General features: G+C 42.2%; 1 protein-coding gene across 1 annotated transcript in view; it reads left to right on the top strand.

The window, feature by feature from the left end:
• The window catches only part of MYOM3 (myomesin 3), a 45,061-nt gene extending 31,436 nt beyond the window's left edge, over positions 1-13,625 (top strand). The window contains exons 26-37 of the mRNA XM_083454726.1: positions 574-718; positions 1,340-1,399; positions 2,069-2,136; positions 3,259-3,369; positions 3,582-3,669; positions 4,545-4,583; positions 4,888-4,993; positions 6,472-6,635; positions 8,050-8,086; positions 9,365-9,387; positions 10,045-10,100; positions 10,632-13,625. Of these exons, the coding sequence (XP_083310852.1) occupies positions 574-718; positions 1,340-1,399; positions 2,069-2,136; positions 3,259-3,369; positions 3,582-3,669; positions 4,545-4,583; positions 4,888-4,993; positions 6,472-6,635; positions 8,050-8,086; positions 9,365-9,387; positions 10,045-10,100; positions 10,632-10,907 (1,173 nt within the window). The 3' untranslated portion in view covers positions 10,908-13,625. The remainder of the gene's footprint in view (positions 1-573; positions 719-1,339; positions 1,400-2,068; positions 2,137-3,258; positions 3,370-3,581; positions 3,670-4,544; positions 4,584-4,887; positions 4,994-6,471; positions 6,636-8,049; positions 8,087-9,364; positions 9,388-10,044; positions 10,101-10,631) is intronic.
• The last annotated feature ends 885 nt before the right edge of the window (positions 13,626-14,510 follow it).

Genomic DNA, 14,510 nt, shown 5'->3' with positions numbered 1-14,510 from the left:
GAAACTGGGGCAAGCATCCAATAAAGCACAATTCAACACACACACACCCCAGCTTATTAGCTGATGGGGCTGTTAAATCCTGCTCAGTTTTGCCGTGTAAGGCATTTCCTTATGTGGAATTGGTGTCTGCAGACATTCCTGCAGAAATACACACACACACACACACACACACACACACACACACAGGATGATGAGTTTCCCTCAAATGCAATGGAAGAGGTTGTTCCAGTGGAAGATGCTGACAGTCCAGCCACCTTCTGTATGAAAAATGGAGAGGGCTCCATCTTGTACTTCTCAGGCCGCAAAATGTCTTGGGGCAATTCTGCCTCTAAGAATCCCTTCCTGCTTGCTCCCTTCTTGCTTTCTGGATGCTGCAAACCCCATTTCTCAATTCTGAAGTCTTTGGAGTAGTGAGCTGATATAAATAAATGGTTCCTTCTTATTCTCATGGTTGTCTTTTGCTGGGATTTTAGTGGGATTTTAAAATGCATTGTTCAGTTCCTCACTAGCCATGTTCTCCTTTGCTAACAACTTAATTTTGCTTGTGTTGCTGTTGCCGTTGTTTACATTTAGACACATAAGATCAATTTTGACAAAGCAAAAGGCCTTGTGGAACTGATCATCCAAGACTTCTCTGAGGACGACAAGGGGACATACACTGCCAAGCTGAAAGACGGCAAAGCTGAAAACCAGTTTACTTTGGCTCTGGTTGGGGACGGTAAGTGGAGGGTCAGGAAGCAAAAGGAGGCAGCTGCAAATGTCTCTTGTGACTGTGCGTCCAGTGTAACTTTTAGGCAGCCTTCCCCAACCTGGTTTGGACTACACTTCCTATCAGCCCCAGCCAGCCCAGGCCAGGGGTAGGTGAGACTGATTAGAACTGTGGTTCAAAACAGTTGGAGGGCACCAGGTTAGGGAAGGCTGCGTTTAAATGTTCAGGAAGTGTCTGAACTTAATGCAGTGTTTAGGGAACAGCTCTTAAATAGTTGGTTTTTTTAAAAAAAATCAATCACAAAGCTATGGCAATGTGGTGAATCACACTTAAGATTGGAAAAATTAGAAATTGAGACAAACTGAAATGGAAAGGTTCTTCCATCCCTACCACCCACAGGCAAGTGACATTACTTTCTCTTGTCTCACAGTCAGTCTCCCACCTTCGCTCCATATTCATGCCCTTGGGTCTTGAAAACCTAGTAGATCTACTGTAAAACCTAGTAGATCAACACATCTGGGGAAGTTACTCATCTTAGCACAGTGTTAAACATCCAACACTATCCCTCATGAATCAAGATATCTTTCCTTGCCATCACACACTGATCTGATGGTGTATTTATTCTTCCAGATTTTGATAAACTTAAAGCAGAGGCTGATGCCAAGAAGAGAGAATGGAAGAGAAAGCATGGTAAGATATCCTTGCAGTCAGTAGCTATATGCCTGGCTTGAGAAGCTGTGTTTGTGGCAAAAGGGGTCACCCATAAAATGCACCTGGGATGGAGAGGTGGGGGAGTAAAGCTGTGATACCAAATGGCATTTGTTGACATGGGGCAAAGTAGGTCACGGTTACAGGTAGAGGAGCTGAAAAGTTAGCAAGAGTTTTGTACAGTGTGTTGTACTTTAGAGACAGTCCCAAAGCTGGACACAGACTTGCACAGTGGTGTGGATGGTGAAGGGGAACAATGAATCCCCAATGGCTTCTGCTGTAGGGACATTGAGCCAGTGTGGGGCCAGCGGATGCACCTCCCCACTAGGATGCCTCATTCGTTCTCATCTAAGAATTTTTCAAAACCAGGGGCTATGATTTCTGACATTTCCATTTAAAATTGTTTAAAATAGGAAAATTCCTAATTTCAACAAGCAAAAGAAGAAGAAATCAATCCTGTCCCCAAAGTGATAGTGCTCAAAATTCCACCCATCTCATCACCTGCCTAGTTCTGCCTAGTCAAGATTCCCTTGACTGTTTTTAAAAGAAAATTATGCTTAACTATGCCTAGAAACCAACCCCTTCCTTCTTCAAATCTACAATGACTTTGAGCACAGCAGATGACCGAGATTGTTTCTTTCCATTTAATAGGTCCACATTTTATTGAACAGCTACAGTGGAAGGTCACTGAAGACTGTGAAGTCCTGTTGACCTGCAAGGTAAACAGCACAATCCCGGACACTGGCATTATTGTTATTGTCATCATCATCATCATTATCATCATTATCATCATTATCATCATTATTATCATCATTATCATTATGGGGGGGGGGGGAAAGAGGAGAGACAATATCCACAATTAATAGGCAGTTAAGAGTGCAATCCTATCTATGCCTAGTCCTGTTGAATTCAATGGGGCTTACTCCCAGGTAAGTGGGGTTGGGAGTGAAGCCTATTGTTCTGGCATAACAAAGATGCAAAATGTTCTGTCTCCTGGTCTCAGTTAACAAAATAAAACTATCCCCACAATCTCAGCCTTGTTCCCATTTTACCAGAGGCTGGTGGACCAGTGGCATAGTGGTAGATTTTTTAAGTGCAAGAGATCATTAGTCTTTGTAACCATGAACTCAAGGAGAGTCCAACATTGCAAGCAGTTGTTATTGATCCACTCTATATTATACACTCATCAAAGAGCAGCAGTACATACCACGATACTCCATTTATTAGGACCAGCAGGACTGTAATCCTGCTGGGAGTAAACTTACAGGAAGCCAATTTAATTGAACTCATTGGTACTTGCTTCTGACTGCATAGCGTCATATTGTATATGACGCTGAGCTTTAACAAAATATCAGCCAACTGAAATGCAACAACAGAAATGCAATCAATCTTGCAAGGAAGCTGCAATAAGTTTAAACCACTAGCATGAAGCAGTCATCCCATCCAATAAAAGTAAAGCAGTACCTAGCCTCTATTTAAGTATTTCCCTCTTTCTCTGACTTCGTCTATGCTTCTCTGTCCCAGACAATAGATTGTATTTGAAAGTCTCTTTATCGCTCATTTCACTTGCCAGAGCAAGTAGAATTTGTCAATTCCCTTATACTCCCAGCAGGTAATGTCATTGCTCTAGCCCCGTAAAATATCCTGGAGCTGCGCTCCCTTGCACTCTCCCTCCACCCTACAACTGCTGAAAGCTAAACCATTTGTGACACTAATTGCGCCAGAAATGGGATTCCCTGGCAGGGCTGCCCTATAGCAGTGGAAAGGAGGAGTTTCTACATTGCTTCCCCTAACCAGATTTCAAGTAAGCCTCCACCCTCCTACCCATTTCCTTTCAACAGGCAGCAAACATGAAGAAGGAGAGCACTTTCAAATGGTTCTTTGATAACAAACCTCGTTCAGATGGTCAGTATGACCCAAAGACAGGTGCTGGAGTCCTGCGGATTAAGAAGGTAAAGGGTGTGCAATAGCCAGCTGGGTCAGTAATGTATAGGGTGGAATTAAAATGGATTTATAGACACTACATGCTAAAATGGGGTGGGGGAATGAATCATGGTGCACATGGACCTTTGTTGCATCTGATCACCCTACACATCAATGATGCTCAGTGCTTTTTTCATTTCTTGATAGATAAATATATGTCTGTATGTCTATATTTTGCTAGATTACCAAAGCAGATAAGGGAATATACAAAGCTGTGGTTTCTGATGACCGAGGGGAAGATACAACTCAGCTTGATCTCTCTAAGGAAGGTATGTTTCTCTTCATTCCTTGGGCAGGAGATATATTGTTGTCTGTTCATGAAAAAATATTTATAACCTGCCCTTTAGCGATACAAATCCAGAGGGTATCAAGCAACACACTCTGGTTTTTTTAAAAAATATTTTCATTGATTTAAACAAGAGTATGCACTTCAAGGACGAGATGGTTGGACAGTGTTCTTGAAGCTACCAGCATGAGTTTGACCAAACTGCAGGAGGCAGTGGAAGACAGGAGTGCCTGGCGTGCTCTGGTCCATGGGGTCACGAAGAGTCGGACGGACACGACTAAACGACTGAACAACAACAATGCACTTCAATAACAATAACAAAAACAAGAACCGAATGTAAACAAAAATTATACATACACACAAGAAGTACAAATATGGGTTGTTTCATTCACATGCCCTGGAAATTATAATTATTATTATTGGTGTTGGGAGGTAATACCCTACCAGGTAGGGCTCAAATTCCCACTCAGCATAAATCTCCCTGGGTGACTTTGACCTCTCATTTTCTCTTGGCCTAATCTACCTAAGCAGGATTTGTTGTGTGGATAAGAGGAAGAAAGACTTGTGTGGCCAGCACTTTGCCAACAGCTGTGCTGGCTGGGGATGATGGCAACTGTAGACCCAAACATCAGGAGGGTACCAGGCTCAAGAAAATTGATGCACATTCTTCTGAGCTCCTTGGAGGAAGGGCGAGATCTCAGTGAACTTCTAATTGAATAAGCCCTAATTCTTTTCCAAGTAATCCCAAGGTTATCCAGAACATAGTTTGAAAATATTGCCATTCTGATATGTTTGCTACGTGTTGCTGCTTGTTTGTTTTTATCTACTTAAAAGTATTTTTAAAAATGTGTTTTACAGCGTTTGATGACATCCTCAAGGAACTTGCCAGGATCAGCGGTAAGTTGTTTGCTTCTAAACCCACATCCTTGTGGTATCAATTACATTACATTAAAGATGTAAATAGGTACAAGGCTGCCGCCTTGCTGAAGCTAAGCAGGTCTGGGTTTGGTCAGTGCCAGGATCAGTGACCTCTGAGAACGACATGTATACATACCTGCCTTTGCTATCATCATAGAAGAAAGGCAGAAAGAAAATAAACAAATGTGGGTTAAAAGAAAGGCAAAAAATAGGAGGCTTGATCATCTTTCTCAACTGAATTTCCATCCCCACAACCCCTCCCTCCCCATAATTCTCTGTTTAGTTCTTTCTGCATCACCTTTGAAAGTCCAGCCTACTGTAGAAGGCATCAAGATCTACAGTGAGGTGAAATACTACACAGATGCCATGAAAGCAACCTGGGACCACAAGTATGTGTTTATTTAATAGTACTTAATTGGTTTAGAATGCTTAAACCATGGGTAGGCAAACTAAGGCCCGGGGGCTGGATCCGGCCCAATCGCCTTCTAAATCCGGCCCACGGATGGTCAAGCAATCAGCATGTTTTTACTTGAGTAGAATGCATCCTTTTATTTAAAATGCATCTCTGGGTTATTTGTGGAGCATAGGAATTCGTTCATTCCCCCCCCCCCTCAAAAAAAAAATATAGTCCGGTGTCGGTTCACTGTCTGCTGAAAAAGTTTGCTGACCCTTGGCTTATACCAACAAAAGAGGAGTGGCAGGTTATTTGAGTATATGGAATTAGAGAATATGACTGAGAAGATCAGGGATCAGATGACCCAAAAGTTTAACAATGAATGGGACATTTACAGATTATATTTAAAAGAACATTGTCCCCACATCAAAGCTTTAGTATGCTTTGACTAACTCTCTAACTTTAGTATGCTTTGACTAGCATAAGGTAAAAAGAGCACAAAGAACATTTAATACAGGTTAAGTTTGTTGAAAAATAGATGCAATTAATACGGAAACAAAGAACCCACGCTGAGGAGGTCGGAAGTCGGTGGAGAAAGTTGTCTGTTTGTAATATTTGTGTGTTTTGGTGTTGTACTTTCTTTTTTCTTTTTGGAGTTATGTTTTCTTTTTTCTTTGTGTATTGCTTATAAACTGATAAGGATCGATTTTTTTAAAAAAAAGAATGCTTATACCTCCACTTTAAAGCTCCAAGCGTTGCTCAGAGGCTTGCAAAAGATTCTCAAAAGGAAATTACATTCAAAACTAGTATTTCACATTCAAATCTAGCATTTTTGGAAATTATTAGCATAAGAGATATGTGTACTCATGGGGTGGGGAAGTGTTCAAAAATGGCACGTCCACATGGTTTGCCATATATGCACGAGCCTTTTGCCTGCAGGCCACCACTTGTCTAACCTCTTCTCAGCAATTGAGCTTTATTTTAAAGATGGAGGGGGGAAACCTTTACACCGCTTGTCAGAAGTCATGGCCTCCATACCTGAAAATGTGGGACAAATCTTCTGGTAAAATGAGAGGGGGAATTGCTGCTCCCTTCTCACATAACTCAAAGGCACGGGGTTTGGTTCAGCATTTGTAGTTCTTTGTCTACGAAACTGAGGGAATGGACTAGTCTGCTCCAGGAGGAGTGAAACAAAGGTCAACCCCCTATTTTTAAATCAGGGAGGGAGGAACAAAGGAACATTGGAACCTCTGAGTGTAGCAAAAGGCCACACACCCCAATTTTAGATATTTTCCATAACTTAACCCCTAGCTTCTTAACTCTCTGTGGCAGTAATCCATCAATCACATTCCCCAGAGAAGAGGCTAGCTGGCACCAGCACTAAGACGTCTGGCCCCAGCACCATTGCTCTGACATAGTTAAATGTTGTTGTTTTTTACATCATGGTAATCCAATGTCATCCTGTTTATTCAGCGACAAGCGCGTGGAAGGAGGAGACCGACTGAAAACAGGAACAACCATGGAGCAGGTTTGGCTCCACATCCTGGATCCCAAGGAGTCGGACAAAGGCAAATATACTTTGGAGTTGTTTCATGGAGAAAAATCACGCAAGCTGTCGACTGACCTGTCTGGCAAAGGTAAGCAGCAAACCAACAGCTTTTTTTTAGAATCATAGAATTGTAGAGTCGGAAGGTACCCCAAGGGTCATCTTTGCCTCCATCTCAACACCCAACACTTTGCCTGGCCTTTGGTTTTCCTCTCTCTAACACTGGCAAAATTAACCCTTACATTGCAAACTGCATGATCCCTGCCTTTGCACTTCCAGCCATTTGAAGCTAAAGAAGACATGCTGACTAAAGTCCTGCTTCCTCACCCCACAAAGATGAGTCTCCCTGGCCTAGAAAATTAGCATTCTGTGACTTTGCTAAGTTCCAGCCTTAGCTCCATCTTAGAGGAGATCCTGGTTTAACACTCCTTCCTGCAGGATTAGAGTTGGAAGAAAATTTTCCACAGATTCAACAGCATTTCAGATGTCAGATTTGACTTTCTGAATTTCAGATATTTATAGATTTTTGTACTGATATTTGATTTTTGAGATGTAATTTTTGCTATTGCAAAGGAGCTATATGATGTCATTGAGTGGCAGGAGACTGAGCTATGGAACAAAGTTTACTTAATACACTACATCTCTTACAACAACCAAATTCAAAATGGCTACTGCTACCCTGCACCTGCAATCCTATATGCACTGGGAGTAAGTCCCACTGAACTAAATGGCATTCATAGGCTTATGCTGTAAGTTTCAGTTACTTGTTGGTGTTCCACAGAACTGGTTCCCTCCATGTACTTATTCCAATAACACTTTGGTTCCTACTTACCATTCCTACCTGAGATGTTGCAGGAAATTTAGAATTCCCCGTCTCTGTCATTTCAGCTCTACATTTTTTACCTCCAGTTTCTACAAGTACCTTCCCTTCTCCTCTCCCAATGAACAAGGCTCTGTTTTCACTAATGAAAACTAATTCCCCGTGTTAGAGAGGGCAACTGAGCATTTTCCGTCCAGATTTATGGGCATACGTGTTTGGGATAATAGAAAACATTTTACTGCTGGCAATCTTTCCTTCTTTCCTTTCCGTTGGCTGCTTGTGTATTTGCCTTAAAACTATATACAATGGACGCTCGGGTTGCGAACATGATCTGTGTGGGATGCACGTTCGCAACCCAAAGTGGTGCATCTGCACACGTGCAGGTTGCAATTTGGCGCTTCTGCGCATGTGCAAAGCACGATTTAGCGCTTCTGTGCATGCGAGACCGCCGAAACCCGGAAGTAACCCGTTCTGGTACTTCTGGGTTGGGCGGGTCCGTAACCGGAAAAAACAGAACCTGAAGTGTCTGTAACCCAAGGGAGAAAGAGTTTGGGCACTTCCTTGGAGATGAATGACAATTCTGTGCATAGGAGACAAATAGAGGACAAGAACCTGGTATTGTTTTCACATTTCAACAGTAAAGAAAAACATGATTCATTCAGTCAAAATCTCTCCCTTTTTGCAGCTTTCGATGATGCGCTGGCTGAACATCAAAGGCTCAAGTAAGTTTTTGCTCCACACTCTTTCCTTTTCCGAAGAAAATCTCTACTTGTCACTTAACCAAGACTCAATGCAGAGGAAGGTTTTGCTTCCTTTCTGAGCATGCTCCAATCATCTGGATGTGAAGCTGATGCCCTAACTGTGTGCTTCATGACAAAATGTGCATCCTGAGATAGGAAGCAGTTAGTATGGCATCTACATCAGCCTGCTCACCCTCTTAGTGATCCTTTGCAGCCACATTTTTTTCAAGAGGCACTTGCCCTTTGGAGCAAAGTACTCTGCACTGGACCTACCATTAAACAAAGGGAAGTGTAATTTGTTCTTCCAACAGCTGCCAAACTGGATCTTGTCAAAAAAGCATTGATGGCAAGCTTTGTTTAAAACAAAACAAAAAACAAAACAAAACCAGAAAGTGGGGTGGGGAAACAAGATTGAAATACCAGCTAGGAGAGTAGTCATATTACTTGAGGGATGTGAGGGGTTTTTATTTGCCCTACAGTTGGGGTGATGGTGTCTTTGTTAGTGTTTTAGTTTTAATTAAGGGTGGGAGGGCTTTGAATATTTATGGTGGAACTCTCTAATCTTATGTAATAAGCCAGTATAGTGTGTAGAGGCTAGAGCATTGAATATGACCTGGGTTCAAATACCTGATGAAGCCATGAAGCCAACTGGGTGGGCCTTGGATGTCACACACACTCTCTCCCAGCTAGAGTGGCTGGGACGGAGAGAGATTCAACTCAGCTCACATTTAAAGGTCTATCTACCTAACTCACACTTTCTGAAACCAATATGAGAACCAAAACATAGCCATTTTCAGAATTTGCACTTTTCCGAATTTTCAGTGCAGTTCTCCTGCCAAGTAAGGGGTACAGAAATGCATATATTTCAATAAACTGTGCATTGAATGGGAATATAGTGGGGGGGATATGCAAAAATGCATTACATTAAGGAAAATTTGCTTTGCAAAAATGTACATATTAGGCAACACTGCATTCGGAATTGTATATATTTGGACTTCTAAAAATTGCAAATAGGTGTGGAAATGTGGAGAACCGAGCTTAATACTGAAAAAAATTAGAAACCGAGAGAAAGTGAAATTGGCACATTCATCTGCCCCTCCTTCCAACCTACATCACGGGGTTATTATGCAGCTTAAATGGGTTGGCTCCTTGGAATAGGGGAAAGCAGAGATTCAGGAAGTAAATCTCTTTATGAGTATTAGATACTCATTTAATAAGAAAAAGCCTATGCTGATTTCACAATATCATTTTTCATTTTAGGGAAGCAGCTGTTGTGGAAGAGCGTGAGTATACAAAAGTGCAATCTTTATTGACTGAACCAAAATGCATTGCTTTGTATTATATATTGTACTGTGGCACACTTCCATTTCCCTTGGTCATGGAGCGGAGGTCTAGGGGCAGTACCAGTGGGCTGAGTTTCCTATGGATCCAAAAGTATTGGAGACTTAAAGATGTCTTTCTAATAGGAGCTATCCTCGTAAATATACAAGTTGGGCATATAAGAAGCAAGCAGACATTCTTTCAGCAGGTAAAAAGGGATAATCTTCTGCAGCAGCATCAACTCCACCCCTGCCATCAAGGCTGCTCTCTGAAGTTAACTCCAGGTGGAAAGTTCAAACTGCAAGCTGCTTTTTTTTCTGTCTATCTGCCTCCTCTTTGCAGCTGGAGGAGTATCTCCTTCTCCGAGCTTTGATGTGCAATGCATTCTGAAAGCTACCGAGAGAGATTCCCAGCTATCACAAGATCATCTTCTGGCCTTAGCTCTCAGCTGTGAAGCATCAGCTGATTGTCCTGGTGAAACAGTCAGTAGCCTAACCAAGGAACAGTCAAGCAGCAGTCATAACATTATTAATATATAAGCTTAGTAGACATTCCTCTTTTGGTGGGAAAAGGTGAGGTGATAGCTGAATAAATAATAATGATATTTGATCTTTTGTCAGGCCGAGCAAAAGTTGTTCGGGGCCTTCCAGATGTTGCCACCATAATGGAGAACAAGGTAATTCTAATGTTATGAACAGGTTAACTCTAGCCCTAATTGTAGGGGAACAACCTCTTCCTCTGGATGCCCTAAACTGCTTGAGAGCCCTTACAATTTATAACACCATGGATACAAGAATGCCCTCTTTCCGCACCCTAATTCATTAACGGGACCATGGTATAAATCTTTTTCTCATATTTACATTTCTCTGTGTATATATGAGGCAGGGAAAAGACACACAAGGGGAGGGCATTTAAAGCTCCTGATTGTGATTAGTAGCAAACCACAGTTTCCCATATTCAGAGAAAATGGTAAACTATGGTTTGTTACCAACTGAGTCTGGAAGCTTAAAATAACCTAACACTGATTAAGGCTTACACATAACAATTGAATTGGTGCTGCATCCATTTTATAAGGCCGTAAGTTTAATATACTCTCCCACTCAGAGACCTTTCTTATCTGTATTGCTTTTCTTTTGTAAAGCCTGAATTCCTATTGCTAATGCTTTGTTTGTTTGTTTGTTTGTTTGTTTGTTTGTTTGTTAAACAGACTCTCTGCTTGACATGCATCATATCTGGAGATCCTTATCCAGAGATCACTTGGTACAAAAACGAGCAGGTCATTACATTCAAAGATCGGTACAAGATGGAAGTGAAAGGGACCGTTATCACCATCACCATTGAGAATGTCAGCAGCGAGGACTCTGGGAAATTCAGCATCTTTGTCAAGAACAAGTGGGGCTCTGAAACTGGCAGGGTTACCGTCAGTGTCTACAAGCATGGAGAAGAGCCTAAGGAGCTAAGAGATGAGCAGGCCTTGATCTGAGCTAGGCCTTAGCCCAGCGCCTTGATTCAACTCCAGAGCTCACATAAAATAATCAGATAGAAGAGATTTTGTTTCCTTCCCCATTTGCAGAGCACTTCTCTCACTGCCAAATACCTGCCCCCAGTATATCTGGATTGGTGCTTCCAGGACAGACTACCAGCTATGCTGGCTATGTTCTACCTCCACGGTCAGAGGCAATATGGCTCAGAATAGCAGCTGCTGGGAATCACAAAGGGTGAGAGCTCCGTTGCACTCAGTTTTGAGCTTTTCATAGGCATCTGATTCACCACTGTGAGAAAAGGATGCTCAGCCAGAAGGGCCTTTAGAGGCCTGATCCATCATGGCTCTTCTTGTGTTCATATGACTGCCTGAAGCCGCAACTACTCTCCTTTTAGAAATTAAACACTAGAGAGAAATAATTCCCCAGCCCCTACTCTTGTGTTGATTAATATCCTGACAGTATTTCCTAACACAGCATGCATGCACACTTAGATAGATACATGGGAAGGAAATAAATACCTATGAAGAATCAAAAACCATGTTTTTACATGGTAAAGGCAATCTGTAGTGTCATTGGGTTGGATCCAGGCTAAGCTAATTGAATGTGGGTCCCATGGAAATCAATGTATTGGGGAAGTCATGAGTTAACTTGCATTGAAATAAATAAAACTTGAATTCAGCCAGCAAAATTCCTCATATGTTCACCCAGTAAATTTGTTTGGGGTGTCAACCCTAATCTGGATCCATCCTCCTGTTTTTTTATCTATCCTAACTAGTGGGCATGCACAGTTTGTACTGCCTCCTTCATAAACCTAGAACAGATGGTGCCAAGGGGCAGTTGCAATGAAATGGCTGGAGGTTGGAGGCAGCACTTGGCAGTCAAGGTAGGAGGCTGGAAATGAAACCCGGTTTTCTTGTGGGCACCCAGGAATTACACAAATAAGAGGCATGTGCAATGGACTTCCCCATTCTACTGAGTCCCTCTGAAGGACAACTGCTGCAATGAATGGACATGAGGGTCTACCTTTAGTCAAGCATCTTTCCAGACAGATGCATCATGGGAAACTCAAAAGCAGGGCAGGATGGCAATAGCTCTCCCCACATTGTGCTTCCACCTAAACACACACATCCAGTAGCTGGTATTCTGTCGCATACAATTTCTGACTCTTCCTAGTTGATTTTGTCGTAGTGATCTGAGCTTGTGAAAGTGCCAACCACCACCACATCCCTTGGTAGCCCACTTTTTGAAAATATTTCAGAACACAGCTACGAGGACTTGCATCAGAGCATTGATAGGAACAGTACTGTACATGAAAATCCCACTCGGGAAATGTCGACTGCAAGCTAAGGGCCCCTCCAGACTGGTGCTTTATTGTGGGGGCTATCACAAAAATTATGTTTTAGTGGTGGCTTTATTCTGCTCATTAGTTCTGTGCTGCTTCTCCAATGCTACCTCATTATTGATGTCTGGAAAGGCTGCAGCAGAACAAAAGTGGGACACACCCAGAACATTTGTAGCACGAAAAGTCAAGGAATTTCAGCAGGAAGTCACAGGATGTGTACCGATTGGAAATGAAGTAGTGTGACTGCCCCAACTTTTGTAGGTGCAAATAGTGGGATTGCATATGACATCCCTAATAGAATAATAATGATGATGATGATGATGATGATGATGATGTTATTATTTATACCCCACCCATAATGAAATCACAATTTTAAAAATCTGGGTTCACCATGTTAAAAAGAGACTTGGAAAGTTTTGGGACTTGGGTGGTATGTCAGGCAGGTCTAAGAGTGATGTTAGGTCTACAGTGGCTCATTCACAAATTATAACATGATATTGCGGTTGCCCAGTAACGAGCATGCATGCATGACTCAGCCGTGGCAGGCAGAGAGAAAAGAAATTGTACTTTAGAGAATGGGGAAAGTGGCGGGAGGGGTGCTTGGAAAGAGTGACAGGCCTACAGCTGGATCTCTTTACAGGACAAACATGGTCTGAACTAGAGTACAGAAGATGCTGAATTTGTTTTTCATGAAAAACAAACCTGAAATCAAATGTCTGTAGCAGCAGCAGCATTATTATTACCTGAATTATTATTATTATTATGATCATGATCATCCCACCTTATAAGGAGCTCAGGACAGTATACATTATTCCCGTCCCCTAATTTTATTCTCACAGTAACAACCCTGAAAGGCAGGCTACTGGTAGAGTTGGTGTGTGGCTCAAGGTCACCTAGTGAGTTTGATGGTTGAGGTCTCAGTTTACACAGCACATCCACAACATTCATTTAAAGCACATGGTTCCCCCCCCCTAAAAAAAAAATATTCCTGGGAACTATAGTTTAGAGTGCTGGGAATTGTAGCTCTGTGAGGAGTATACTTCCAGGAGTCATTGGGTGAAGTCATGTGCTTTGGTTTAAGTATGCTTTAACTGAATAGTGTTGATATGTCTGAAGTCAGAGACCTTCCTGCTGATGTTAATAGCAGTGGCTCTATTCTGGATGTAGAGTCCAGGTGAAAGAAGGCTTGAGTGGACTTCTGATGCATTTATTCCTTGGTGTTATTGATCAAGAATCTGTAGTGAGCTGTTTTGTGGTTCATGCTATGCCTTTAATATTCATGTGAAAGAAAACAGTTAAATGTGACAAGACAAGAGCAAATGATGATGCTTGATGATGAGGCATGCATTAATAAACTAGAAGCCTAAAACCTGAATTCATGGCTGCTCACCTGTGGTACTACCTACATCAAAAGAAGTTTGAAGGTCTTCCTTTGTTATGAAAAAGGCTAACAGCGGTTGCCCAACTCCCCCCCCCCCCCCCGTGGGCCAAATATAGGTGAATATTTAATGCAGACACACTTCGGACCACTTGAAAGAAGCACACAGACCGCTGTTGGTGTTGGGGAAATATTGGGGTTTGATACCCAAGACCCTATGAGTTCAGCCAATAAAATCCAGACTTCAACTGTTGGTCACCAAGGGTGTTTATTTAAGCGTTGCAAGGCCAGTGCGGCAACCTCAACCAGCAAGTAGTTGAGAGGATGGCACACCAAATATAAAAAAGGCACAAGCATTTGTACATGTGCTAGCAAAGGGGCCTTTATCTCCATATATGGCAGTACTTCTTTCTACTAGCTTCTACTGATTTGATCTCAACCCCCTCTCACACACATTTCAACTTTCTTTAATTCTTTCATTTCTATACTTTTTCTCTGACAGTGGTCCATGGACCAGAATGTGGTCACAGTCACGTGATACATTTAAAGCACGGGGATCCCCCACAGAATACTGGGAACTATAGTCTGTTAACGGTGTTTGGGAACTGTAACTGTGGGAGGATAAATTACAGTTCCTAGGATTCTTTGGGGCAAGTCATTAGCCTTAAATATAAGGTGTAGACGTGGCCAAAATCTGCCACGCTATTTTGTGTTATAAATGCTCCTAAAAGTATTTGTGGCCATTTGTCATGTCCTCCTCACCCTCTCTAGTGGCTAGGGCTGGTTAGCTAATGCCACAGTCCCTTTGACACAGCAGCTTAAATTTTAGCTCCCCAGGGTCAGCAGAAGTCAAAAGAGGTAACTGGCAGAACTGAGCAGGAT

Source organism: Podarcis tiliguerta (genome assembly GCF_965153285.1).
Source record: "Podarcis tiliguerta genome assembly, chromosome: 8".
In the NCBI taxonomy this organism is placed as follows: Eukaryota; Metazoa; Chordata; class Lepidosauria; order Squamata; family Lacertidae; genus Podarcis; species Podarcis tiliguerta.
Note: the sequence above shows the minus strand (reverse complement) of the source record. Positions and strands in the feature narration are given on the sequence as shown.